The sequence below is a fragment of the Nomascus leucogenys genome, chromosome 6 (genome assembly GCF_006542625.1).
Source record: "Nomascus leucogenys isolate Asia chromosome 6, Asia_NLE_v1, whole genome shotgun sequence".
NCBI classification, from domain to species: Eukaryota; Metazoa; Chordata; class Mammalia; order Primates; family Hylobatidae; genus Nomascus; species Nomascus leucogenys.
Window position 1 is genome coordinate 67,492,657 of NC_044386.1, and position 25,435 is coordinate 67,518,091.

A 25,435-nucleotide genomic window follows, 5' to 3' on the forward strand; every position below is an offset into this window, starting at 1 on the left:
AAACACTTAAATATCTGATTCATACAAAATATGTTTTACATCTGAGAAATGAGATACTGGTAACTAGCCTAGTTTCTCGCATGGCTGGTCAGTTGCTTTAACACTGTTAAGCGATTTCTGCACAGATATCATCTGCTGCTCTTACAATATCTAAGTATCCATATACCTGGGGCTGTTTCTAGACACTCTTCTGTTCTTATGTTTTTTACCAGTGGCTATTCATTTTATTTATTGAGACTTTTGAATACATTTTTATAATCAATAAGACAACTTCTTTACCCTTTAAAAAAAAGCATATCTTCGTTTCATATATTTTAAAAAATGAATTTGAGTAATTTGGACAAATTCAAAAATCTTTTTGGGATTGAATAGTGAATTCATAGACTTCATTAGGTGAAACTGGTATCTTGGTACTGTTGAGTTTTTTGTTTTCCTTTTTAAGTTTTATTTTTTAAAGTTTCTTTTAATAAATGTTTATTCCTGATTCATTCCCAGGAATTTTTTGTATGTTATTGCTATTATGAATGAGATATTTTCTTCCATTTTGTTTTATTTATTTATTTGAGACAGAGTCTTGCTCTGATGCCCAGGCCAGAGTGCAGTGGTGTGATTTTGGCTCACTGCAACCTCCGCCTCCCGGGTTTAAGCAATTCTCCTGCCTCAGCCTCCCGAGTAGCTGAGATTATAGGCATGTGCCACCATGCCCGGCTATTTTTTGTATTTTTAGTAGAGACGGGGTTTTACCACGCTGGCCAGGCTGTTCTCGAACTCCTGACCTCATGATCCGCCTGCCTCGGCCGCCCACAGTGCTGGGATTTACAGGCATGAGACACCGTGCCCAGTCTAATTTTTGTATCTCTAGTAGAGATGAGGGTTCACCATATTGGTCAGGCTGGTCTTGAACTCCTGACCTCAAGTGATCTACTCTCCTCGGCCTCCCGAAGTGCTGGGATTATAGGCGTGAGCCATTGCGCCCGGCCCCATTTTGTTTTCTCACTGGATTTTGTTTGTATATGAGAGAGCCATTTATTTTTTAATATAAGTTTTATGACCGGGCCACCTTTCTGAATCCCTTTCACTCATTCTTTTGGTTTTCCAGACACACAGGATTGTTTCTTCAGATTATCATGCTGTTGTCCCCTGCTTTTCAGTGTTGATGCCTTTTAATTCATCCTCTTTTCTAATTGCATTGGTTACTCTTTTAAAAAAAATGTTAGATGACCATGGTGTTAGTTTATATTTTTGGGTATAATCCTGGCTTTCAGTTATTTAGATGAGAAGATTGCTGTGTTTGTGTCTTTAATTAAAAAAAAAGAAAAAACAACCCACAACTCTGTTGGTTCTTTTCATCAGCTTCTCTGTTTGGCTTTTTAGGAAGTTAGGAAACTTTATAAAACTGCTTTATTTCTTCTTAAAGTTCTTTCTTTGCTTAGTAATGAAAGTATTTGACTTTAACTTTTTCTCTGAGAACAACTACTTATTTCTTATGGATTGGTTTATATCAATTTATTACTCTTTTCTGTCTTCTAATTCTACAGTTTTAGTTCTGTTTTTTTCTGATCAAAAAGTCATGTGGGAAGGAATTTAAATTTATAAAAATGTGGGGGCTTTTACTTTTGTGGTTAATTTCTTCTTGCTTACATCAGTGAATATGATTTGTATGGCTGCTACATTTTAGAATTAATTTTTTCATGGTCTTATTATACAGTCCTTTTTAAAAATTAGTGTTACATTGATATTTATAAAGTAAGTACACATACCTATCAAAATATGTTTGACATTCTGACCAGGTGATTTTTGGAGTGACAGTAGAGGTCGATAACCTCTTCTCAAAGAGAAAGTTTAAGTCTGTTATGGTATGCACATATACACATGTATATCCACAAATAAAAGGTCTTATTAATTATATTATTCAGAGCCTTTATGTAATAATTTTTTTTTTTTGAGATGGGGTCTCACTCTGTCACCCAGGCTGGAGTGCAGTCGCATGATCTTGGCTCACTGCAACCTCCGCCTCCCGGGTTCAAGCGATTCTCCTGCCTCAGCCTCCCAAGTAGCTGGGATTAATAGGCACGCGCCACCACGCCCAGCTAATTTTTGTATTTTTAGTAGAGACGTGGTTTCACCATGTTGTCCAGGCTGGTCTTGTACTTCTGAACTCAAGTAATCCACCCACCTCGGCCTCCCAAAGTGCTGGGATTCCAGGTGTGAGCCACTGTGCCTGGCCTATGTCATAACTTTTTGAGGGATCAAATTTATTTACCAATGACTAAGAGTAGTGATTTTATCCTTTTTTCTTGGTCCTTTTGCCTTACATTGAATCTTATCAAATGTTAACATTGTCATCTGTGTGTTTTGTAATTTTGGAAATGGAGTTGGAGGTATGTTCCAGTTTTATCCTTATCTCTCCCTTCGAGTTTGAGCACTTCAGAAATGGCACTTTTGCACTAGCAGGGAAATTTAGAGAACTGAGAGTTTCCTTTGGCTTTTGCATAAATTTTTTTTTTTTCCTATTCCTAGGGGACTCCTTCTCACAGTTCCGGTTTGCTGAGGAGAAAGAATGGGATAGTGAAGCTTCTTGTCCAAAACAGGTAAGATAAGAGTTGTCTTAAGTGTGGACTGGCTCTTCAAGGCTGAAGGCTAACACCTTTTACATTCTTGAGATAGAGTCTTCATGTAGAAAAGAGTAGTAATTCTTATACAGTGTACTCTCAGCTAAACTTTTCCGAAAATTTTCAGGGGGCTGATATTCCACAGGTCCTTGAAGCTAGAGTTCACCTTTCTACCTGGCCATCTGTGTGAATTATGCAGCCCACATGAACTGGGTCTTGAGGTAGAAACTTGATAGCTGTGATTTTGACAGAGTGGATTACTTTGCCATTTGGTCTTCCTCCCTTGCCACTCTTTGGCAATTCCCTTTAGAGTTGAAAATTAGTTTTCTGTCTCTCACTGTTTTTGGTGTTAGACTGAGAAAACCCTTAACCTTGCAGCTTTAAATAACACTTCTCCTACAATTAGGAGAATAGAAGTATAAAATAAGGACAAATATTATAGAAGTCTTTCAGCAAGTCTCTAAACCCCAAATGCCTTATTTTCTTTGTGTGTATGTAATATTTTCTTCCCAAGGAGTTCTGATTATTTTCCAAGCAGGCTTCCTCTAATTATTTTCATATAAGAGATGACAGATATTCTCCCCCTTTTAGGATGCACATAGGGACATAGTGGTGACTTGCGATATGCTCCCCAACTCCAGGCCTAGAGCATACTGTCTGATAAACTGATTACCACCTGCCCCCAGCTTCAGAGAGGTGGCTGAAGCTGCAGACCCGAAGCCCATAGGCACTGTCCTTCCTGTTCTGCTCCCACATCAGCATATGTGCTGTGGGCCGGTTTTAGGCTCACTTGTTTGGGATGGCCTTCAACTCTTACAGATTACGAGGAGAGGAGTCTCTTAGAAAATGACTGCCTGGCACTTTACAAAGAGCGTGTTATATAGGCCATAGAAAAAGGTGAGAATTACAAACATTTGTCTTTGCTTAAGTCTGGGCCTACGCCTGAGGTACTGTTTAGTATTCTAGGACACATCGAGGATAGATTGTTGAGGAATATGGTAGAAGCCGAACAATTTACATTTCAGCTCCTTTTGAACCACACTGATTACCAAAGAATATTTCAAGTAGCTTCAGAGTTTCAAATAATTCTAAGCTTCGTCATTCATCAAAACATAGAGCACTTGTTTACTAAATGTTTTTATTAAATGGAGCTTATTCAAAGTGAATGAGACAGACCATGTCTGTTCATTGCTCTAAGCCCCTTACCTGGGCACACTCGCTGACCTGTAGTATGGTAGATGCTCAGTAGATATTTACCTAATACATGCAAAAGAATACAACCTAAAATAAGGGGTGTGATAAATGAATTAACAGTACTGAGAGAGATAGCTACTTTGCACTGGAAGTGATTAGAATTGGTACCATGGGGAAAAGATCATTTGAACGGGTCTTGGTGGACAAGTGTGACTCTGGTAGGTCGTGTCTAAGGAAACAACATGAAAATGGTAATCAGGAAAACGAGGTTATGCTCAGAGAAGGGTGTGGCCAGAGTGTAGTATTCCCAGAGGAGGAGGCCTCAGGAGCAGGTGTGGGCCAGTTAGTACCAGCAGTTTCAGACCTGAGTGTAAATTCTAGATCTAAGACTTGGCAAACTTTTTCCTTCTCTATTGCTTCACCTGTAAAATGGAGGTAATAACAAAATATGACTCAGAGTTATAAGAAGGACTAAATTAGATAATAAAAAGCCCTTGAGTACAGTTCCTGATGCATATGAAACACTCAAAATGAGCTCTTTTATTACTAATATTATTTGTTAACAAAGTTTTGTTTAGCAAGAACATGGAAATGGTTAGATCTAACTTCTGCAGTATTGGGAAGGATGGGGAGGGATTGAACGGATGAGAGGTTAGAGGCAGGGAAACCAATTAGGAGGATGTGATGTTGGACGAATGGGAAAGAACGAGAGCCCGAGAGGGTGCAAGCAGTGAGCATGGGACAGGGGTTACTCATAGACAGGACTTGAGTGGAGGATGGGGTTAACTGTGGTCACTGGCCAGATGTGAGACACAAGGACAAGAAAGATTTGCAGTGGCACTATGCTTTCTAGCTTGAGTAACTAGGTGAGTGGTGATGCCATGAATGGAAAAAATAAGAGCAGAAGTTAAGTTTGATTTTGAACAGTTCGAGTTGGAGGTGTTGGTAGGACATGTCTGAAACTGAATTTATTTCACCATCAAAACGATTTCCTGTCTGACTTAACTCCTTACTAAATTTTCTTCCTTGTTGATGTAAGAGAAAAAACTGGATATATATATAATATATAATACGTATTATATATAATTATATGTAGTATATAATACATATAGTTATATGTATTATATTATATATTAATATATTATATACTACATATAATTATATGTAGTATATATACATATATATACACTACATATAATTATATGTAATATATAATACGTATTATATATTATATATTGAGTGCATATATATATGTTGAGTGCATATATATTATATATTTTATATATATGTACACATACACACATATATGTAATTTGTTGTTGTTCCTTATACCATCCCCATGTCCTCAGTGTGACATATATATACATATATATACTACATATAATTATATGTAATATATAATACGTATTATATATTATATATTGAGTGCATATATATATGTTGAGTGCATATATATTATATATTTTATATATATGTACACATACACACATATATGTAATTTGTTGTTGTTCCTTATACCATCCCCATGTCCTCAGTGTGACCAGTGACGCAAGACAATAGAGAGGGGCCGGCGCAGTGGCTCACGCCTATAATCCCAGCACTTTGGGAGGCCGAGGTGGGTGGATTACTTGAGGTCAGGAGTTCGAGACCAGCCTGGCCAACGCAGTGAAACCCCGCCCCTACTGACAATACAAAAATTAGCTGGGCGTGGTGGTGCACGTCTGTAATCCCAGCTACTTGGGAGGCTGGGGCAGGAGAATCGCTTGAACCAAGAAGGTGGAGGTTGCAGTGAGCCGAGATCGTGCCATTGCACTCCAGCCTGGGCAACAGAGAGACTCCATCTCAAAAAAAAAAAAAAAAAAAAAAAAAAAAAAAGGAAAAGTAGAAATATGTTTTGTCTTTGCAGTTAAAGGGAGTGGGAATTTGATAGGGAGACATGTCCAAAATCCTCAAGGGAATCCTGGCAGGAGAGGGACCGGGCGTCACGGCTTGGACTTGGCGTTCGTTGCTCTGTGGCTGATACGCAGGGTGAACGGACACAGGCCAGCGGTCAGAGTGCTCTGATCTAGCAGTGTTGGCCTCCATGACCACAGGGGTGTGGGTCTCTTAGATCCACAAGTGGGATTCTCACACCTTTCCTTTGGGCAGGGTGGGTACCATGTAAAGAGAGGATGAGTGGGAAGGTAATTTCCCTGGGTGAACAAACAGATTTATTATTTTTTAAATCACCTACGTTTTTTAAATTCCACATTAAATTTCTGTTGACATGGTGACTTATCCAGTAGGACTTCCTGAGTGATATGCTGGCTGCTGAGCGAACTGCTGGCTGCTGAGCAAACGGCTGGCTGCTGAGTTCCTGAGGGCCTGGCTTTTAAAGGCACAGATTCCCGGCTCCCCCCCACCCCACCCAGAGAGTCCAGTTCTGTGGGTGAGGCCTGTGAACCTGTATCTTAAAAAGTTGCCCAGCTTATTACTCCACCATACCATGTACACATGGTCTCTGGGCCCCAGGCTCATATGGACAGTAATTGCTGTAGATTCTGGGGAGGATGTAATGGTCTCATTGAAGGGTATGTTTTTTAGCTGCAAAGTGAAGTATATAGCAGGTTCTTTTCTTACTAAAGAGTGTGCCTTCATACAGATACTGGAGACTCAGAGTCTAAGATTCCTGGCCAGAGAGGAAGCTTCAGGCTTGCAGATTCTCACCACACAGACAGGGTCCTGTGCACACTGATGGCAGAGAAGGGGGACAGAAAGGCTTTGTCCTACAGTCAGGACTGGCTCCCCTCTCCCAGCACTGGTGTGTCTCCTTTCTCTTTATACCCCTCCTCATAGCATCCTTAGTGGGTGTTGTGTGCTCCTGTCTGCAGCCAGATATTGTAGGCCAGGCCCTCTACTTCAACTGCGAGTGGCTGCCAGGGTTGACTAGGCTGACATGTGAGCTGGGTTACCCAGGCAAAAATAATGCGCCGAATAGTTTAAAACGTGTAGAAAATGTGGATTTATTATTATTCCAATTAAACCTATTTTTAAAATTCACAGTTTAGTATTAAAAGCAATTCACTGCAGCTAACTTTATATCTAAGGCCTTCTTTAGCTTTAGCCCTTTATGGGGCAAACTGGTGACCAAAAAAGAAAGCCTTCTTACAAAGTGGCTTTTTTTTTTTGAGGAGACCAGCTCGTTTGAAACCTTCGCAACACCTGTCAGTCCCTTCTCACTGCCTCAACAGCCCTTTCCTCTTCTGAGGCCAGCAGTCTGAATTTAGGGAAGAGATCAGGTTAGATTTCATTAAATGCTTGCTTTTCTTTCAGCTTGTCAGTCATTGCAAAAGCCTCCACTGTTTCCAGGTTACTGGACAGTTTTTTTTTTTTTTTTTTTTGAGATGGAGTTTCACTCTCGTTGCTCAGGCTGTTGTGTGGTGTCGCGATCTCGGCTCACCGCGGCCTCTGCCTCCCAGGTTCAAGTGATTCTCCTGCCTCAGCCTCCCAAGTAGCTGTGATTACAGGCATCAGCCACCATGCCCTGTTAATTTTTTGTATTTTCAGTAGAAACAAGGTTTCACCATGTTGGCCAGGATGGTCTCAAACTCCTAACCTCAGGTGATCCACCCGCCTCAGCCTCCTGAAGTGCTGGGATTATGGGCATGAGCCACTGCGCCCAGCCTGGACAGTCTTGATGGGAAGGTGATCATTGCCCTGTTGTTGCTCTGACAGTGTGAGCTGTGACTCAAGAAGGTAGCTTTGGTTTTACTGATCATAATGTGGAGATGCAGAAACTCTAACACATCAAGTGTGATGTATGGTGTGACTTATTCCTAGCCAAATGTAACTCCAGTGGATTATTTATTTACAGTTTCTTCTTTTATTTCCAAAAGGTCATAATCATCACCTGACATTTTATTTTTTTATATATATATGTAGAATTCAGCATTTTACGTGGATAGTGAGTTATTGGTTCGAGCCCTTCAAGAGCTGCCTCTCTCCCTCCGACTCAACGTTGCTGCTGAACTGGTCCAGGTAAAAATCCCGAAGCCCTCTTGAAGCGGGTGGATTAGGGCAGGAGGAGAAAAAGAGGGGAACACTTCTCTCAGCAGGATGTCTCAGTGTCAGCTTCCCTTTATAAAACTGAGGGTTTCATATCAAGGTAGCATTTTGTAAAGTTTAAAGGAGAATCCAAAAATTTTTTGAAGTTACTTTTTTACATTTTATATTTGAAACATTTTAAAGGATCAAATGTAGTGGAATTGAGTGAAATGTAAAATATAAAGTCTGGCTATTTTACTCAAAATATTTATGCATCACGCTCTATATTCGGCACTAGGGACACAGTGGTGAACAGACAGATGTCGTTCCTGCCTTTCTGGAACTTAATCTATTGGGAAGGATGAATATTAATCAAGTAGTCACACAAACATATACAAATTGTAATACATCCTGTGAAGTACAGTGTGCTCTTAGAGTAAATCAGTTTCTGGTGTGGTGTGGTTAGGAATGGCTTTCTGAAGCAGTGATAGATGAGCTGAGGTCTAAAGCATAAGGACATTTGAGCCGGAATTTAAATGAGAAAGACCCAGTCAGCTTTGCGTTAATAAAAATGATGGGGCTGCCAAGTAGAGAAGACTGTGGGATCGGAGTGCATGTGTGGGGGTAAGTCTGCATGTGCACATACACATGCACAGAGCAGGTGAGGGAGGCACATGGGGAGGCTGTTGTACAGGTGCAGGTGAGTAGTACTGTAGCTTGGACTACAGTAATGATGGTGGAGATGGCAGAGAAGAGGGCTGTACTGAGGTACTTCAAAGGTACAATTAACAGGATTTGACGATATGTTGGAAATTGGGAGAGAGTGGTCAAGAAAAAATTCAAGACTTTGTAGATTGTGCAACTCAGTGGTAGGTAGGATCAGGAAGGGTGAGTTTTGGACTTTGTGCCAAGTGGAAATGATAGTCAACTGAATGCTGAACTTTATAGTTCTACATCAAGGGCTAGAAATACAAATTCAGGAGGTAACAGGATGAAGTGATAATTGATGATAATTGATGAACTAAGAGAGGGAGGAGGGGCCCGAAGATTATGCCATGAAGAACTTCAAAATTCTGGCATGATCCAAAAAAAAAAAAAAAAAGTGAAACCCTGGGATGTACTGATTTTAAGTAGAATCCTGGCAACTGAAATTATCAACTTCCTTCTGTGGGTGAATGTGATGCTAAGCTTGAGCATAGCAATGAATTGGTTACCCACTCATTTGCTGTATTGCATTTACTAGTCTAAAATTTGGGACAGCAGGCAGAGTTCAGGGACGGAGGACAGTTAGGGACAGGGTAGAGAACTAGAAAGAATTACATTTGCCTCTGATGGGGGGTTGCCCTGGGGGTTCTTTGGAAACATTTGGGGGTGTTTGGGAGAGCACTAGTGGCTCTTCTGCTGATGTCCAGTGATGTTCAAAGTTCTGAAGTGCTTGGCTTGATCTCATATGATGAATGTTTAGCAGAACTCACCAGGGAAATGCTGAGATAAAGGCTTCAGGAGTCAGGACAGAGAGGAAGTGGTTGTGAGCATTTGAAGTGAAGGATGTAATGTCAGTGGCAGGCATTAGAGTAAAGGTATAAAATAATTATGTGACATTGAAATCCTGGCTAAATCACTTACAAACATTTCTCCCCCACCCATGCTGTAGAGCAGTATTCTCTACCTTGTTTGCACATTAGAATCACCTGGGGAGTTAAAAACAAACAAAAACAAGGCCAGACACCCACCCCAGACCAATTAAATGACTCTAAGATTAGAATAGAGGACCATGTCCCAGCTTTGCCCTGTACAACTGACTGACTCTGCTGGATATTTATTCCTGTTTGTATATAAAGCCATACCGTCTTACATGTCTGCTCAGGATGTTTATGTAAAAATAAGGGGTCAGGACCTCCAGTAGAGGTTGAACTTCTGAACCTGCCCACTATGAGGCCTTGCTAGTCCCTGGAGCCTTTTCTCGAGAGCAGTGATTCTCAGCCTTAGATTGTAACCTTATATTACAATCACTGGGGGAGTTTGTAACTTCTATTCAAGTATAACATCAATTCAGAAAAGTGCACATGTAAGTATAACCATGGAATGAGCATCCGGATAAAGACTTAGAATATTGTCAGCACCTCAGAAGCCACCATTCATACACACTCCACGTCACTGTCTCCCCAAAAGGCACTCGCTCACCTAACTTCTAATACTGTAGCTTTTGAACTTTTTACAAATATAATCATCAAATAGTGTATTTTCTTTTGTGTCTGGCATTTTTTACTTGATGTTGGTAAGAGATTCTTCTTGGTGAATTTGTTACTGCACCTTTATATTAGTGCGCTTAAATACAATGAACAGATCTGATTTGCTAATTACTTCTTGGTGACTTTTTTTTTTGAGACGGAGTCTCGCTCTGTCGCCCAGGCTCGAGTGCAGTGGCGAGAGCTCGGCTCACTGCAAGCTCTGCCTCCCAGGTTCACGCCATTCTCCTGCCTCAGCCTCCTGAGTAGTCTCCACCACTCCCAGTTAATTTTTTTTTTTTTTAGTAGAGATAGGGTTTCACCATGTTAACCAGGATGGTCTCAATCTCCTGACCTCATGATCAGCCTGCCTCAGCCTCCCAAAGTGCTGGGATTACAGGTGTGAGCCACCGTGCCCGGCCACTTCTTGGTGACTTTTTACAGATGTTCATGTCTCATTACAGATTTAAGTGTAAAGCCAAATAGATGTATGGTACTGGCAGTTTTCAGGCCAGGGCTAGGAAGACATGGATCTTTTCATTCCAAATCTGAGCTAGTTAGCACATGGTCGAGGTAGAGAGAGTGGGAGGCACAGTGCTGGCATGTTTCAGTGAGGTCTCCCACATTTACCCCAGATATTAGGAAGGGTGCCCCCCACCAGGGCCTGGAAAGGAGCCACTTTGTGAACTATCTGAATTGAGTTTCCTATGTCACAAAGTTTGATGGCTTCCTTTAGCCTCCTATGTATTTACTTAAGCCAGTATGGCAAGACACATTTTTAACTCAGTTTTTATACTTCTCTTTCAGGCTACAGTTCCTTTAGAGCTTCCTCAGGTGAAACCAAAGAGAACTGATGATGGCAAGGGATTAGGGATGCAGTTAAAGGGGCCCTTGGGGCCTGGAGGAAGGGGGCCCATCTTTGAGCTGAAATCTGTGGCTGCTGGCTGCCCTGTGTTGCTGGGCAAAGACAACCCAAGCCCGGGTCCTTCAAGGGATTCTCAGAAACCCACTTCCCCACTGCAGTTAGCAGGAGACCATCTGGAAGAAGAACTAGATCTGTTGCTTAATTTAGATGCACCTATAAAAGAGGGAGATAACATCTTACCAGATCAGACGTCTCAGGACCTGAAATCCCAGGAAGATGGGGAGGTGGTCCAAGAGGAAGAAGGTATGGCTTTCATTTTATTCCCCGTGAATCTTGATTCTGGTGTTTTTTTAAGAACAGCCCCGCCCGCATCACATCCGTACACATCCCTCTGGGTGTCTGACATCGATCCAGTGTTGTCCACTGACATCTATTTCTGTGCTCACATCTCTGCTTCCCCCTGAGCTGACCTTTCTGACAACCTTCCTCTCATGTGACACACCGAGCTTCCAAAGCTGCTACCTGCCTGACTGCAGTAGAAACCTGGGGCTGCAAATGGAATTTTCGCTATCAGAAGGCATTAGGATACCTGTAGCCTTCAGCTTTTTGGCAGTGGCCCTTTTAATCGACTGACAGGCCACCTCTTCATACTTTTTTCTTGTTATTTCAATCTTATATTTTGACAAAAGAACACCACATTCTGATTTCTGCATGTCCTGTGAGATGGTGGCCCATCTGATGTAGAGGGGCCCAAGGTGATTGCCACATGCATATATTGCATTTGAGATCCTTTAATTTTCCAGGACTGCTGCAATAATAGTAAAAAGGAAACTGAGCTGTTGGTCTTTAAAAAAAAACCAACTAGCGAGGTGTGAAGTTCAACTTCAGAATAAAGAGCAAATCCCTACCCAGCTTTGTTTAGGTATTACTGTATCATCATCTTAGGGAGTAACGATAATGAGAATGTTTCCCCTCGTTGTAAGGAAAGTAATAATTAGGGCTGAATTATATCTTCAATTTTAGGACTCATCTGAGGGTGTTAACATTGTTTTTATTTCCCCAGTTTGTGCAAAACCATCGGTGACTGAAGAAAAGAACATGGAACCTGAGCAACCATGTACCTCCAAAAATGTTACCGAGGAAGAACTGGAAGACTGGCTGGACAGCATGATTTCCTAAAAAGGGGAAAAAAAGTGCCTGAAGCAAATCTCGGTTGCCTTCTAAGGGCAGGTGGGCATAAGGCTGTCTGTCCTTCAGGATCAGCCAGTTTACAAGCATGCCCCAAGCTAGTGTGTTCCATTATGCTCACAGCAGTAAATGCCTACCTCTGTGTTTGACATCTGAAAGAATACATTGAAGCAGCTTGTTGCATTTGTTTTTCTGGCTTAGTAATCTAATAGATTTCCTTAAGGGCAGGAGATAGACTCTGGCCCTTGTTTCTAGCCTCCTTCCTTGCAGTGTTTACAGCATAGCCAGTGTTTACAGCATAGCAGGTGCTGCTGCTGATTAAGAGAATAGATGCAAACAAGGCATGCATTTGGCCAAAATAAAATGCTGGTCTGTCCAGTTTTCCTTTCCTTTCTTGTGTGGGGCCCTGGGCAATTTGTCTGATGTCCCCTTTCCCAGCAGTCACAAAGTGGTTGTAGAATCAGCCAGAAGTGGTACATTCCAAGAGGCCAGACCATGGAGGTATTGGTACGTATTACTTTATTGCAGTGGGCACTTCATTGTATTTGAGGAGATTCACCTAAACAGAGCAGCTCCACTACTTACAAGGGACCATAAAGCATTACTCCATTTTGGCATAAGGTTGAGATTTTTTCTGAAGTTTCAGTACAGTACTTTTCTTCTAATAACAGCAGTTGACTGACAGCTGTTACTAAAAAAACTTGTATGAATAACCTTCAAGTGCAGTTTCACCTTCAAGTGCAGTTTCATAAAGTAAGACAGAAGATCACAACTAATGAATGGAACTGTCCTGGAACACAAACATAAAAAACTTGCATAGCTATATCTAAAGAGGTTTTAAGGCACTTAATCGATATTTCAGTGTCGACAAAGTGTCGGTTTTTTTCTGTTTCTTTAACTGCTTAAAGCTTTTCTGGATACAGTCACTAGCAAGTACCATGGGAGAAATTAGACTGCAGTTATTATCTTTTGGATGAGTCACAAATCGGATACCATGACGACATTCCAGTGTTTAAAATTTCAGGTATGACACATTCAAGACTTCATACTTCTCTAGCCCTTTCCTTCATGCTTCCATCCCAACAAAGTAGTTAGCTCAGAACTGGAAAACTTGAAGGCCATTTGCCTAGAGACTACTTGATTCTTCGCCTTCCTTCTTCAACATTTTGACAGGTTCTCTCCCACAGTGTATGTCCATTAGGCACAAAAAGCCAAATCAATTTCAAAATATCACAGATTTTCAGCAAACAGTTTTTTTTTTTTAAGGGAGGCATTTAGAAAATGTCACATTTCAGATATGTTGCAGAACTGTAAAAGGAGGACTTTATTTCATGGGAAGTTGACTGTCCAGAATTGTGGCGCTTCTTTCATTCAGATTTATCCAAGCTGATCTTCATATTGTTTACGAAAGCAGTCACCGGCTGGGAAGAAATCCCAACACCTTTCTTGGTACATCTTCCAGACATAAGATTCCTGAAATCATGTGAACAATGGGTGCTTATTTTTAAACCACAGTAAAAGCTAAAACCCAGTTTGTTTTTGTTCTTTGTGGCTCCCTTTAGGAAGACTGATGTGAATTTATATGAGGCCAAACCTGCACATTCATTCTTGCTCTATTCCCAGCACAGGCTGTTTGGGAAGCAAGAAGCCATGTCTCCCTGACACATGCTGGCAGGGAAGGAGAAAAATCCCCCTCTGCCCCAAGCAAAACTGAAACCAATCAATGTTTGCCACTAAACATACTTAAAGATTTAGCAATAAGCTGATTCCATGCCGCTGGTGGAAGACGAAGGAATGCATGAGGGAACGTTTATTGCCTGCTAAATCCAGAGCTGGAAACCAGGTACCTCTCCCATTGAATGAGTGAGCTGTAAAGTTTTCCTACAAAGCCAATGATGTTTGAATATTTGATAACTGACTTTTTCCTCCCTTGCTCTCTACCTTTCTGTTTCTTTTTCACATTTAGTCACAAAATTTGACACATCCTTTCACTCATCCTCTCACATGCACACCTCCAGGCTCCTGTGTCACCCACACATGAGGTCTTTATTGTTCTTAGCCTGTCTCTCACTCTGTTGTACTCTAATTTTTCTGCTCTTTGTTACAGCCACCCACTCCATTTCTCATTGTCTTTTTCTCCATAATGTTCTCCCCACCTCCAGCTCTTCTAGTCTGAAGCAGTAGCTATAAGCGTTTAGAAAATGTCAGTGCTTGTTGGGAAGGATAACCAGGAGGACTTTGGCTTCTTACTAAGTCACAAAAAGGTGATGGAAAAATGCATACACGGGATTAATGGGGCCATCTATCTATTTCAGATAACCTATGCCCTACTAAGTCTCAAGATTTAGGAAAGGGAGATCTAACACGGGTGTATGATTCTTAATTGAAGGCATTTTATTTCTTACCTGACCTGTGTGCTCTGTTTCATCTTTATTAATCAAATACATCAGAAAGAACCTGGAATGAGGAAAAGATAGATAGTATTAGATACTCTGGTCAAGACCCAAGTTCATTGGCATGGATTAACTGTAATCAGGGCTCTGAAAGGCTACTTGGTCCCACGCTGTCTACAGTGACTTTAAGGATCAGGGAAGTGTGGCATAAGGACACAAACCATCATTTTCTAATAGTAGCACACACGAATCCCGAAATTAGCCACTTTGTGAGGAGAGATGCTTTTTGACATCCCTAAACCTTGAGCTAAGTAAGATCACTTGCAAGGTAGCATTTTGGCCACCATTTTATTGTTAACAAAATTCTAATAAAACAATAAAAATGGTAGCCCAAATTCTTACCATAGAATATTTAACAGGCCATTTATCATCTCATAAAAATGTAGAATTGAAATTATGTGTGTGTCTCAAGAATATGTCATGGAAAAGTTAGAAAGTATTTAATCTCATGGAGTTGCTCTGATTCTTCCAGAAGTATAGTTTTGTTTTTATCATAGATAGCTGGGGGAATGCCAGTGTAGTTTCACTTGCTCTGTGATCCGTGTCTTGGGTTTGAGTTTGTCTGTGACACATAAGTATCCCAGGGGGCAGGGGCTGAACTCTCAGCTCACATTACATGATCTCAGAGACAGTTTCCAAAGGAACCAGGCTCGTGCCCTTCAGGAAAAGGATTGTGAGGTTAGTTATACGAGAAAGTAGAAATTATGTCCTTCTGAGGGTGGAGAGTCTGAGCCCCAGATCTTGAGTTCTGTCAGGGTAGTACTGTGTTTAGAGCTTTAGGTCCTGGCCCACAGTAGCAGCTCTAAGTATGTTCATTGTCTTTCCCCTTCTCGTTTACTGAGAAAGAAAGTAGGGTTAATCCCTTTATCCTGTTTGATACTTAGGGGCTTAGGACATCATTCCTTGCCTAGCACATTTACTTAACAAAGCACCATTTTGGGTGGGAGGCTCAAACACGAATAAAGTTGGGTTCTTTCCCCTCAAGCTTGCTCCTAGAGGGGATAGAGACAGGAAAGAGACCAGTGTAACAGTGCCATGGGAAGGCACAGAAGGGGTTCCAACCCAAAGGACAGCATCCTTCCACTGGTCTGTAACCCATGGGTACTGACACGTGGCCATGGGCTCATTCACGTCCATTAAGATGTGTATTCTCTCAATGGGAATTGATGATAAATACTCATGAGGAAGGGCACATTAAAGTTATCTTTTTAAAATTCAAGTTTTTGAGGCCGGGTGTGATGGCTCACGCCTGTAATTCCAGCACTTTGGGAGGCTGAGGCCAAGGCAGGTGGATCACTTCAGGTCGGGAGATTGAGACCAGCATTGCCAACACGGTGAAACCACGTCTCTACTAAAAATACAAAAATTAGCCCAGGATGGTGGTAGGTGCTTGTAGTCCCAGCTACTTGGGAGGCTGAGGCAGGAGAATCACTTGAACCCAGGAGGTGGAGGCTACAGTGAGCCAAGATGGCGCCGCTGCACTCCACACTGCACTCTCCACCCTCAGAAGGACATAATTTCTACTTTCTCATATAACTAACCTCACAATCCTTTTCCTGAAGGGCACAAGCCTGGTTCCTTTGGAAACTGTCTCTGAGATCATGTAATGTGAGCTGAGAGTTCAGCCCCTGCCCCCTGGGATACTTATGTGTCACAGACAAACTCAAACCCAAGACACGGATCACAGAGCAAGTGAAATTACACTGGCATTCCCCCAGCTATCTATCTATGATAAAAACAAAACTATACTTCTGGAATAGTATAGAGACAGAGAGAGACTGTCTCAATAAATAAAAACAAAACTCATGTTTTTGACTTAAACTCATCCCCCAGCAAAAACATGTATCTTTGCCACTTCTGACAATGCCTTCTCCAAAGGCTGAGCCTGCTCTGTCCTAAAGAAAGATGAGGCCGGGCGCGGTGGCTCAAACCTGTAATCCCAGCACTTTGGGAGGCCGAGGCGGGCGGATCACAAGGTCAGGAGATCGAGACCATCCTGGCTAACATGGTGAAACCCCGTCTCTACTAAAAATACAAAAAATTAGCCGGTCGTGTTGGCAGGCGCCTGTAGTCCCAGCTACTCAGGAGGCTGAGGCGGGAGAATGGCGTGAACCCGGGAGGCAGAGCTTGCAGTGAGCCGAGATCACACCACTGCACTCCAGCCTGGGGGACAGAGAAAGACTCCGTCTCAAAAAAAAAAGGAAGAAAGATGAGGGCTCAGCCCAGTGGCTCACGCCCGTAATCCCAGCACTCTGGAAGGCCAAGGTGGGTGGATAGCTTGAGCTCAGGAGTTCGAGATCAGCCTGGGCAATACGGCAAAGCCCCTTCTCTACTAAAAAAAAAATTAGCTGGTGCTAAATTAGTGGTGCACCTGTCCCAGCTACTCAGGAGGCTGAGGCAGGAGGATGTCTTGAGCCTGGGAGGTGGAGGTTGCAGTGAGCCAAGATCACACCGCTGCACTCGAGACTGGGCAATGGGGTGAGACCCTATCTCGAAAGAAAGAGAGAAAGGAGAGAAAGAAAGATGAGGACTCTAAGCTGCAAAATATAGAGAGAAGCGGGAAGAGCTAGGCTGGGGAGCAGAGCCCAGCATTTTATTTTTTTTTCTTGTAAATGATCAGTTACAGGGTCTGAGTTATCAGGTAATAAAATCTATACACTCTCTAAATTCTGTTAAGTTTTTAAGTTTTATAGGCAGTCCCTAGCACCCAATAGGTTCAAGTAACTTGTTATTCAGTGAATGCTTTACCGTCGAATAAGTGAAACACTTATTAGTTGCCTACTGGGTGCCAGGCATTGTGCTGGGATAAAGCAGTATGAGGCTGGGCACGGTGGCTCACGCCTGTAATCCCAGCACTTTGGGAGGCTGAGGTGGGCGGATTACAAGGTCAGGAGATCGAGACCAACCTGGCTAACACAGTGAAACTCCATCTCTACTAAAAAATACAAAAACTTAGCCAGGCGTGGTGGCGGGCACCTGTAGTCCCAAACTCGGGAGGCTGAGGCAAGAGAATGGCGTGAACCCAGGAGGTGGGGCTTGCAGTGAGCCGAGATCACGCCACTGCACTCCAGCCTGGGCGACAGAGCAAGACTCCGTCTCAAAAAAAAAAAAAAGGCAGTATGAAAGGGCCGGGCACGGTGGCTCACACCTGTAATGCTAGCACTGAGAGGCTGAGGCAGGCGGATCACCTGAGGTCAGGAGTTCAAGACCAGCCTGGCCAACAACAACAAAAAAAGGCAGTATGAAAACAGAAATGCCCGAAAATATCCCAGGTCATAGGGCTTAGCTATTAATGAGAAAAGACAGACATGTTGAGGCCTGAAAACTGACCACAGAATTTAGCAACATGCAGGTTAAAGGCCCCTTTGACAAGACCCAATCTTAAGATGTAGTGGGGAGGAAAGCCTGCCAGTAGGAGGTTCACAGGAGAATGAGAAGAGAAAAATTGAAGACAGTGAGTGAACATGGACAGCTTTCATTTGTGCTGAAAGGGAAAAAGAAGTAGGGCAATAGTTGGAAGTAAAAGTGGGGCCACAGATTTCTGTTTGTTTGTTTGTTTAGGATTTAAAAAAAAAAAGCATATTTATATGGTGATAGAAGAAGTCCAGTAGAGAAAGAGAAATTGCTGGAGGTATGTGTCCTGGATGGAATCCAATCACAGGGTGAGGGGCTGGCCTTTTGCTAGGAGCAGGAATTGTCTACAACACACGTCTATCACACATGGGAGAGACAGAGTCTATGGACAAAGGTACAGGCTCATGGGGACTCCTGGAAGTTCCTTTCTGGTTACTCTTTTTCCAGCAGAGACAACTATATGACATAATTGGCTTTATTTATGCTACAACTGCCATCACTTTTGTTAACCAAGAATACTCACAAGTAGTTGGCTAAGTTGTGCTCTTGTAATGTATGTGTTTCAAAACCATGAGGGGTTGTGTCAAAGTAGTCATTGCCAATCCCACAGATGAAACATTTAGTCTAAGAAAAATAACAGGCAGAAAAGGCATTTGTTGGCATAATATAGGCAGGAGAGAAAACTGTCATGATTCTATTGAATTGAGGGACAATGAAAACTTTCTAGTGCTTTTGGCTATTAGTCGTTCACTCAGTAGTGCCACACACTTAGCTCCTGATTAGCTGAGGATACTGCTCCCTCCGATTGTGGGACAGTGGAGGAGGCAGCAGAGTGGCAGGTATGGCAGGGTGCAGAGCACAGGGCATGGAAAACAAACTGTGTTCTTGCTTAGTACTGGCCCTAAGTAATAGTAAAACCTATTGTTTAAAAAATCTATTTGCTTCTGGGGATATTAAAATAGAGCTAGGATTAGTAGTTAGAGGAACATTACCTCCATATCTTCTCGCACTTGTTCCTGCTGGTCTCTTAGCTCTCCGAAAGCATCAATAATAAGACCTGGAATTTTAAATACAAAGACAAAGCAATCTGTTTAGTGGTTCAGGGGTAGAGGAATGATAAAGGAAGAAGCTACTTTGTTCTGTTAAAAAAAGTGAATTATCAAAGCAAAATTAGAAAAATAATACTCGTGTTTCTCAGTGTTACATCCTGGCTAACAATTTCTCATTGTTTCTCCTAACTCTACCTTTCTACACTATGCAGTGCTGTTAACTGCATGCTCCTCCCTGAAACTCTTTCCTCTCTACTTCTCCCTGGTTGGTCTCCTATTTTGCTTAGCTATTTGTGTTCAGTCTGTGTGATAGGCTCTCCCTCATCCCCCTCTTCTCCTAGCGCCGCTGACATTGAGCCACGTGGATCAGGGTTCCTCCTCAGTTCCTTCACTTCTTAGCCCTCAACACCTGCATGTCTTACAGGTTCCTCCACTCAGCATGACTCAAGCTAAATTCGTCATCTTTCTCCAGTCTTGACAAGCTATTGACTAAAATATCATTCTTTCCCTCCCCTCCCCTCCCCCACACTGCCCAGCTCCTCTGCTCCTACCCCACCTCCCTCTCTGGGAAGAAAACGAAGAGGACAAGACTAGCCACAGGAGAGATCTCAGAAGCAGAAGTGAGGAGGAAATAATTCAGAGTAGAGGAACAGAAGGAAGGGGCTCCTCTGTATGGATGAAGCTTCTCATAACTGTGCCTGGTTGTGTCTTTGGCTTTATATATAGCCAAAGCCTCAGGTATAGTAGATGCTAAATTAGCTCTTGCTAAATTAACAAGCAACTGAATACACACACTTCTTCATAAACCAATTAAGTCATAGATGCAAGAAAGTAAAAAGAACTAGATTAAACCCTGTTCATACTCAACATAATTGGCAATCATACCTTGAATGATGGCCAGCAAGATGACAATGACAAAGAAGAAAAAGGTAATGTCAAAGACAATGCGATACATTTCATAAGGATCACCAGCAGGGTCTTCAATTTCATCACCAATGCCACCTCCTGCTCTCACTCCCACGTACATGTGGAAAAGGTAACACTAGAGAAGAAAAATAATGGAGATTTAGGCAAAAGTCACAGTTCTGTTTTTAGCAAGATGCTTAAATCATTCATATGATTTGGTCAGATTGTGGCAGCCCTGAGCCAGGAGAGGGGAACTCTTCAGAGGTACCAGTATTCATGCTGCTAGCTGCTGTCCACTGCACCCTCTGGACAGTTTGATATCTACAAAGATGGAAAGACTGTTGTTACATTTAGGCTTTTAAAAGGTATTTTTAGGCGCATTAAAAAAAGTTTTGAACTATTTGATAGAACAGAATTCATTTAAGGTGTATATAAGTTAAAAGATCTTTAAGCCTTGATGAGTATGGCCTATGCCAGATATTAATTTTTCCTCATTTAATTTTAAGCGTGTTAGCCTGGCCTTCAGGCTGTGCTACAAACTGCAAAAACGGCCCCCTCTCTTCTTCATCTGCGTTCCCCTTATACCAGGTAGGGCAGGGATTCCTGCAGCAGGAAGGTCAAAGATAATGGACCTTTCTGCTCCTCCTGTTCTGCAGGTTCGAGCCAATCTAGGCACTGACCCTGTCTCTCCACCTGATGGGATGGGTTAGATTCACAAAAAAAGGACTGTCTTATACCTGGAAAATCAAAAGCCAGGGGCAGCCTGAAGACATGCTGCTCATGCTAGCACTCCAGGGGCTAGGGTTGCTGTCTCATGACGGTGCTTGGCCCAAGAAAGCACATGGAGAGTTTTTTGTCAAGAAATGTTACCTCTTTTATAGAAATGCTCACAGACTGGGCAGTTCACTGTTCCCTGACCCTGAGACACAGGTTCTTTTTCTGAAATCTGGGCAAAATAAACTGGAGATGCTGCTGCAGCCAAGCTGGCTTACTCTGGGCGGTGCCTTTTTTCTCATGAAGATCTGGCCTGACAGGACTCCCCCTCCCCACCTCCAAACCTGATCCTGCTGAGGTCACGTTCTTCAGCCAATGGTGGCTGTCCGCAAAGAACCCCCGACTGGCTTGCTGAAATCAATCAAGTGCTCAATCCCGGTCCATGGGACTTTGCTCTCTGTTCTGAGAGACAACGATCAAAGCTCGACTCCCATGAAATTTAGACACAGGTTTCATTCATAATAATGTCTCACCTTGGCCAGGCACTGTGGCTCATGCCTGTAATCCCAGCACTTTGGGAGGCCAAGGTGGGCAGATCACCTGAGATTGGGAGTTTGAGAACAGCCCGACCAACATGGAGAAACCCCATCACTACTAAAAATGCAAAATTAGCCAGGGGTGTTGGCCTATGCTTATAGTCCCAGCTACCAGGGAGGCCGAGGCAGAAGAATCGCTTGAACCTGAGAGGCAGAGGTTGCAATGAGCCGAGATGATGCCATTGCACTCCAGCCTGGGCGACAACAGTGAAACTCCATCTCAAAAAATAAAATAATGTCTCATCTTTACCCCAGAAAAAAATAGATTAATGATGACCCCACTGTGCAGGGTGCTTCCCTTTCCACGGGGCTCAGATGTGTGGTAAAGAAACCTACCTCCATCACTTCTGTCTTCCCAGAACACTCCTGTTCGGAGGAGACATCTGTCTTCTACTCTAATCTCTGCTGTGCTCTGTAACTAACTCTACAGCTCTCACTTAGTTCTCCAGAGCACCCCCACACAGCCCTTCTTCCCAGTGAGGTGGTGGGGCGGGGTGGCCCCGCAGTGCGTGGGCTCTCACCGTCATCATGTCGTCGCACTTCATATCGGGCTCGTCATCATCTTCACTTTTGTTGTAGAACTTGCGGAAGAAGTTGAAAGCCACCACAGTATAGAGATAAACCACCACGGCCAGGAGACCGACAGTCAGAACCAACTGGGAATGAGAGGACAGAGAAAGGAAAAGGAGTGGGGTCTTCTCTACCTCGAAAGGTTCACAGGAGACTCTAAGAAAACAAGGAGGAACAGTGAGGACCAGCAAGGAGAGGAAATGGGGAAGGGGTGGAGGGCAGCTAAGAAAGCTATCAGGCCATGAGCAGAGGAGGAAAGATGGGACCACAGGTAAAGAGAAGTGGACTTACTGGGAGAAAAGAGTAATGATGGGGTGTTAGGGGCTGAATTGTGTCCCCCCAAATTCATATGCTGAAGTCCTGGCCTCCAGTACCTCGGAATGTGACTGTATTTGGAGATGCAGATACAGCCTTCAAAGAGGTGAGTAAGTTAAAGTGAGGCTGTTAAGATGGGCCCGCAACCAATCTCACTGGTGTCCTTAGAAGAAAAGGAGTTGGGGACACAGAGAGGCTAGACACAGGCACACGTGAAGGGACGGTCAGGGGAAGCAGCAGCAAGAGGGTGGCTGTCCACAGCCACGGAGAGGCCCCCAAGGAGACCAACCCTGCCAGCACCATGACACTGGACTTACCGCCTCCAGAACTGTCAAAAAGACATTTCTGTTGTTTAACAAAATACCAGTCTGTAGTAATTCGTTCTGGCAGCCCAAGCAGACTAATGTATAGGGTATTAGATTGGGCGTAAGTAAAATATAAAGGAACTTAAGTATTGAACAGTGCAGGTGCTGTGAGGAGGGATATATTGTGTTTCGTTGTTGTTCATACAGAGCTAGCTGTTACCTGAGGCTTCACAATGCAGCTTCTGCTCTAATGCTGCTTCTTAAAAAACCCCAGGCTGGGAAGGGGTGGCTCACGCCTGTGATCCCAGCACTTTGGGAGGTTGAGGTGGGCGGATCACGAGGTCAGGAGATCGAGACCATCCTGGCCAACATGGTGAAACCCTGTCTCTATTAAAAATACAAAAATTAGCTGGGCATGGTGGTGCATGCCTGTAATCCCAGCTACTTGGGAGGCTGAGGTAGGAGAATTGCTTGAACCCGGGAGGCGGAGGTTGCCGTGAGCTGAGATCGCGCCACTGCACTTCAGCCTGGTGGCAGAGCGAGACTCCATCTCAAAAAAACAAAAGAAAACAAAAAACCAAAGGTTCTTTGGACTGGTGGGTATCCCTACCTTACGCTGTTTCATAAATAATCATGCACTGGATAATTGTCACAACTTTGAAGTTACTCTAAGAATTACGATGGTGGAGCTGAGTCACACTTTTTATTACAGAGAATTCTGCCCAGGCCCTTTGCAGTGTCCTGGGGCACGCTTACTTCCAGGCTTTAGGAGTGAGAGTTCAGTGGCTTAAGTGAGGAGTACACAGGACCTGCACATCTGACCTCTCTCAAGGACTAGGCATTGAGCTAGGAGATATGAAGATCAACAAGATCAGAACTTTGCCTTCAAGGAGCCACACAAAAGGGAGTGGGCATTTAAGTGTGAAGATCAGCACCAGAGGAAATATATTCAGCAGACTTGAGAGGAATAGTCACTCAAACCTTGGAAAGCAGACCTCACAGAAGGCAGGTGGTTAGGAAAAAAAGAGAAAGAACTTGGACTTTGCATCAGGGAAGAAAAGGCGTTGAATCTAAGCTCTGCCACTTAGCAGCTGTGTGGTCTTGGGTGAGACATTTAGCCGCTCTGAGCCTCAGTTCTCTTATCTGTAAAGTGAGCCTAATGTCTACCTTACCAGGTAGTTGTGAGGCTGTCAGAGTAACTGGGACACGGCATGAGCTTGGCACACTGTAACTTCCGTCTTTTCTCCTTCTCCCGTACAAAGGTTTGGAGATGTGAGGGAGCATGTCTGTCATACGCAGACTTGTACTTACTGAGGAATGAAATGCTAAACAGTTTGAATCTGTACACAAGGAGAAGCCATTAGAAGATTTTAATATGGTTATAGCCATTGCTATATCCAGTCTCATCAATATCCAGTCTTCTATATAGTGTCAGAGTCAATTTCTTGATTATATATATATGTATTAACTATATAATATATATACACACACATAAAATGTGTACTATGTGTATAATACATAACAACCATATACGTGTGTGTGTGTGTGTGTCTGAAATCATTGGCTCTTAATTGGATGCAGATACCAGAAATACCTGGGGAGTCTTCTGTGTACAGTATGTCTACTTGCTAACCCTCCAGGGAATAGATCAGATTCATGGAGGAAGGGGTAGACCTTAAAAAGATCTCCGCCCTGGCACAATGGCTCACACCTGTAATCCCAGCACTTTGGGAGGCCGAGGCGGGTGGATCACCTGAGATTAGGAGTTTGAGACCAGCCTGGCCCACATGGTGAAACCCCCTCTCTATTAAAAATACAAAAATTAGCTGGGCATGGTGGCATGTGCCTGTAATCCCAGCTACTCGGGAGGCTGAGGCAGGAGAATTGCTTGAACTGGGACCTGGGAGGCGGAGTTTGCAGTGAGCCAAGATCCTGCCCCTGCACTCCAGCCTGAGTTACAGAGCGAGACTCCGTCTCCAAAAAAAAAAAAAAATCTCCAAGGTTATTCTGACATGTCCATCACCTCACTCCCTCCCCTGCTTGATCTAAATGTCACGGGTCAGTGAATCAAGGTCTTATGCTTTTTACATGATGGTTGCAGTTACATTTATAATTGGCTACAATTTTGCAAAAACAATCACCATTAGTTCAAACGTTTGGCCAAGAAAAGTACATTATATACCATGACACATTCCTTCCTGTCATACACTGTACACTACCTGCTGGTTTTTTTTCCTATGCATATACAGGTCCATTCTGTTCTGCATCAGTAGAAACCATACCTGTTTGCCATTGTGAGTTACAGATGACAGAATGGTCCTCAGTGTCTTGAAGCCCATTGCTATGTCCAATAGGTGAGCAGCAAAGAAGAAGTTATTGTAGTGGCCCAGGACTGACATGGTTGTATACCAGGCAAGGTAGAGAAAGGACTGGGAATGGAAGAAAGCAGACTTTTAAGCATTTTTGCCTCATAATGTGCTCATTAAACGATTTTTTCTTATTTTGGGGGACACACTGAGGATAGAGGGGGTTTAGGTACTGAAGTGCTGTGAGCTGGCCCAAGAACTGCCAAGTGAGCCCCATCTACCTTACACCATTGTATAAGTGTTCCCCCAGCACGTATAAGGCTCTTGGTCTTTGATAAGCAATCCCTGAACCCTTCTGAGCATCCTGCATAACTTGCTTCTCTGTGACATCCCTGAACCTGGGGTATAGAATTTTGTTTTTCCAGGTGCAGTACTTACATTGTCAGTAAAAACAACTCCAAGCTTCCAGATATGGTACTTCATGTCTATGGAACTTAGCCTAGAGAAGAACAAGTAATTTTAAAACTTAAAAATGTCAAGAGGTAGTTAAGTGCTTAATAAGGGGGAGAAAGTAAGTTTTTTCTCTCAGGTTTAATAACCTAAATACGGCTCTCAGCTTTATCAAGTTGTACATGTTCCCCATGAGACAAGAGAACACTTGAATCACATAGCCTGAAATTTTTTTTTTTTGAGACAGAGTCTCAGTCTGTCACCCAGGCTGGAGTGTAGTGGCGCGATCTCGGCTCACTGCAACCTC

At 43.0% G+C, this 25,435-nt stretch overlaps 2 protein-coding genes across 5 annotated transcripts in view; one reads left to right on the forward strand and one right to left on the reverse strand.

Moving 5' to 3' along the window:
- AVEN (apoptosis and caspase activation inhibitor) overlaps positions 1-12,488 on the forward strand; it is a 205,671-nt gene extending 193,183 nt beyond the window's left edge. Inside the window, exons 3-6 of the mRNA XM_003272784.4 lie at positions 2,521-2,591; positions 7,728-7,823; positions 10,865-11,225; positions 11,986-12,488. Coding sequence (XP_003272832.2) covers positions 2,521-2,591; positions 7,728-7,823; positions 10,865-11,225; positions 11,986-12,101 — 644 coding nt within the window. The 3' untranslated portion in view covers positions 12,102-12,488. The remainder of the gene's footprint in view (positions 1-2,520; positions 2,592-7,727; positions 7,824-10,864; positions 11,226-11,985) is intronic.
- Positions 12,489-12,995: 507 nt separating this feature from the next.
- Positions 12,996-25,435, reverse strand: part of RYR3 (ryanodine receptor 3) — a 568,187-nt gene continuing 555,747 nt past the window's right edge. For 2 of the 4 annotated variants that reach the window (XM_030814359.1, XM_030814360.1), the window contains 8 exons: positions 25,117-25,177; positions 24,655-24,801; positions 21,704-21,838; positions 19,852-20,008; positions 18,910-18,974; positions 18,441-18,541; positions 14,516-14,567; positions 12,996-13,583 (listed from right to left, as the gene is read on the reverse strand). In XM_030814359.1, coding sequence (XP_030670219.1) covers positions 13,488-13,583; positions 14,516-14,567; positions 18,441-18,541; positions 18,910-18,974; positions 19,852-20,008; positions 21,704-21,838; positions 24,655-24,801; positions 25,117-25,177 — 814 coding nt within the window. In that variant the 3' untranslated portion in view covers positions 12,996-13,487. The remainder of the gene's footprint in view (positions 13,584-14,515; positions 14,568-18,440; positions 18,542-18,909; positions 18,975-19,851; positions 20,009-21,703; positions 21,839-24,654; positions 24,802-25,116; positions 25,178-25,435) is intronic. The other 2 variants (XM_030814362.1, XM_030814361.1) reach the window with 1 other exon arrangement.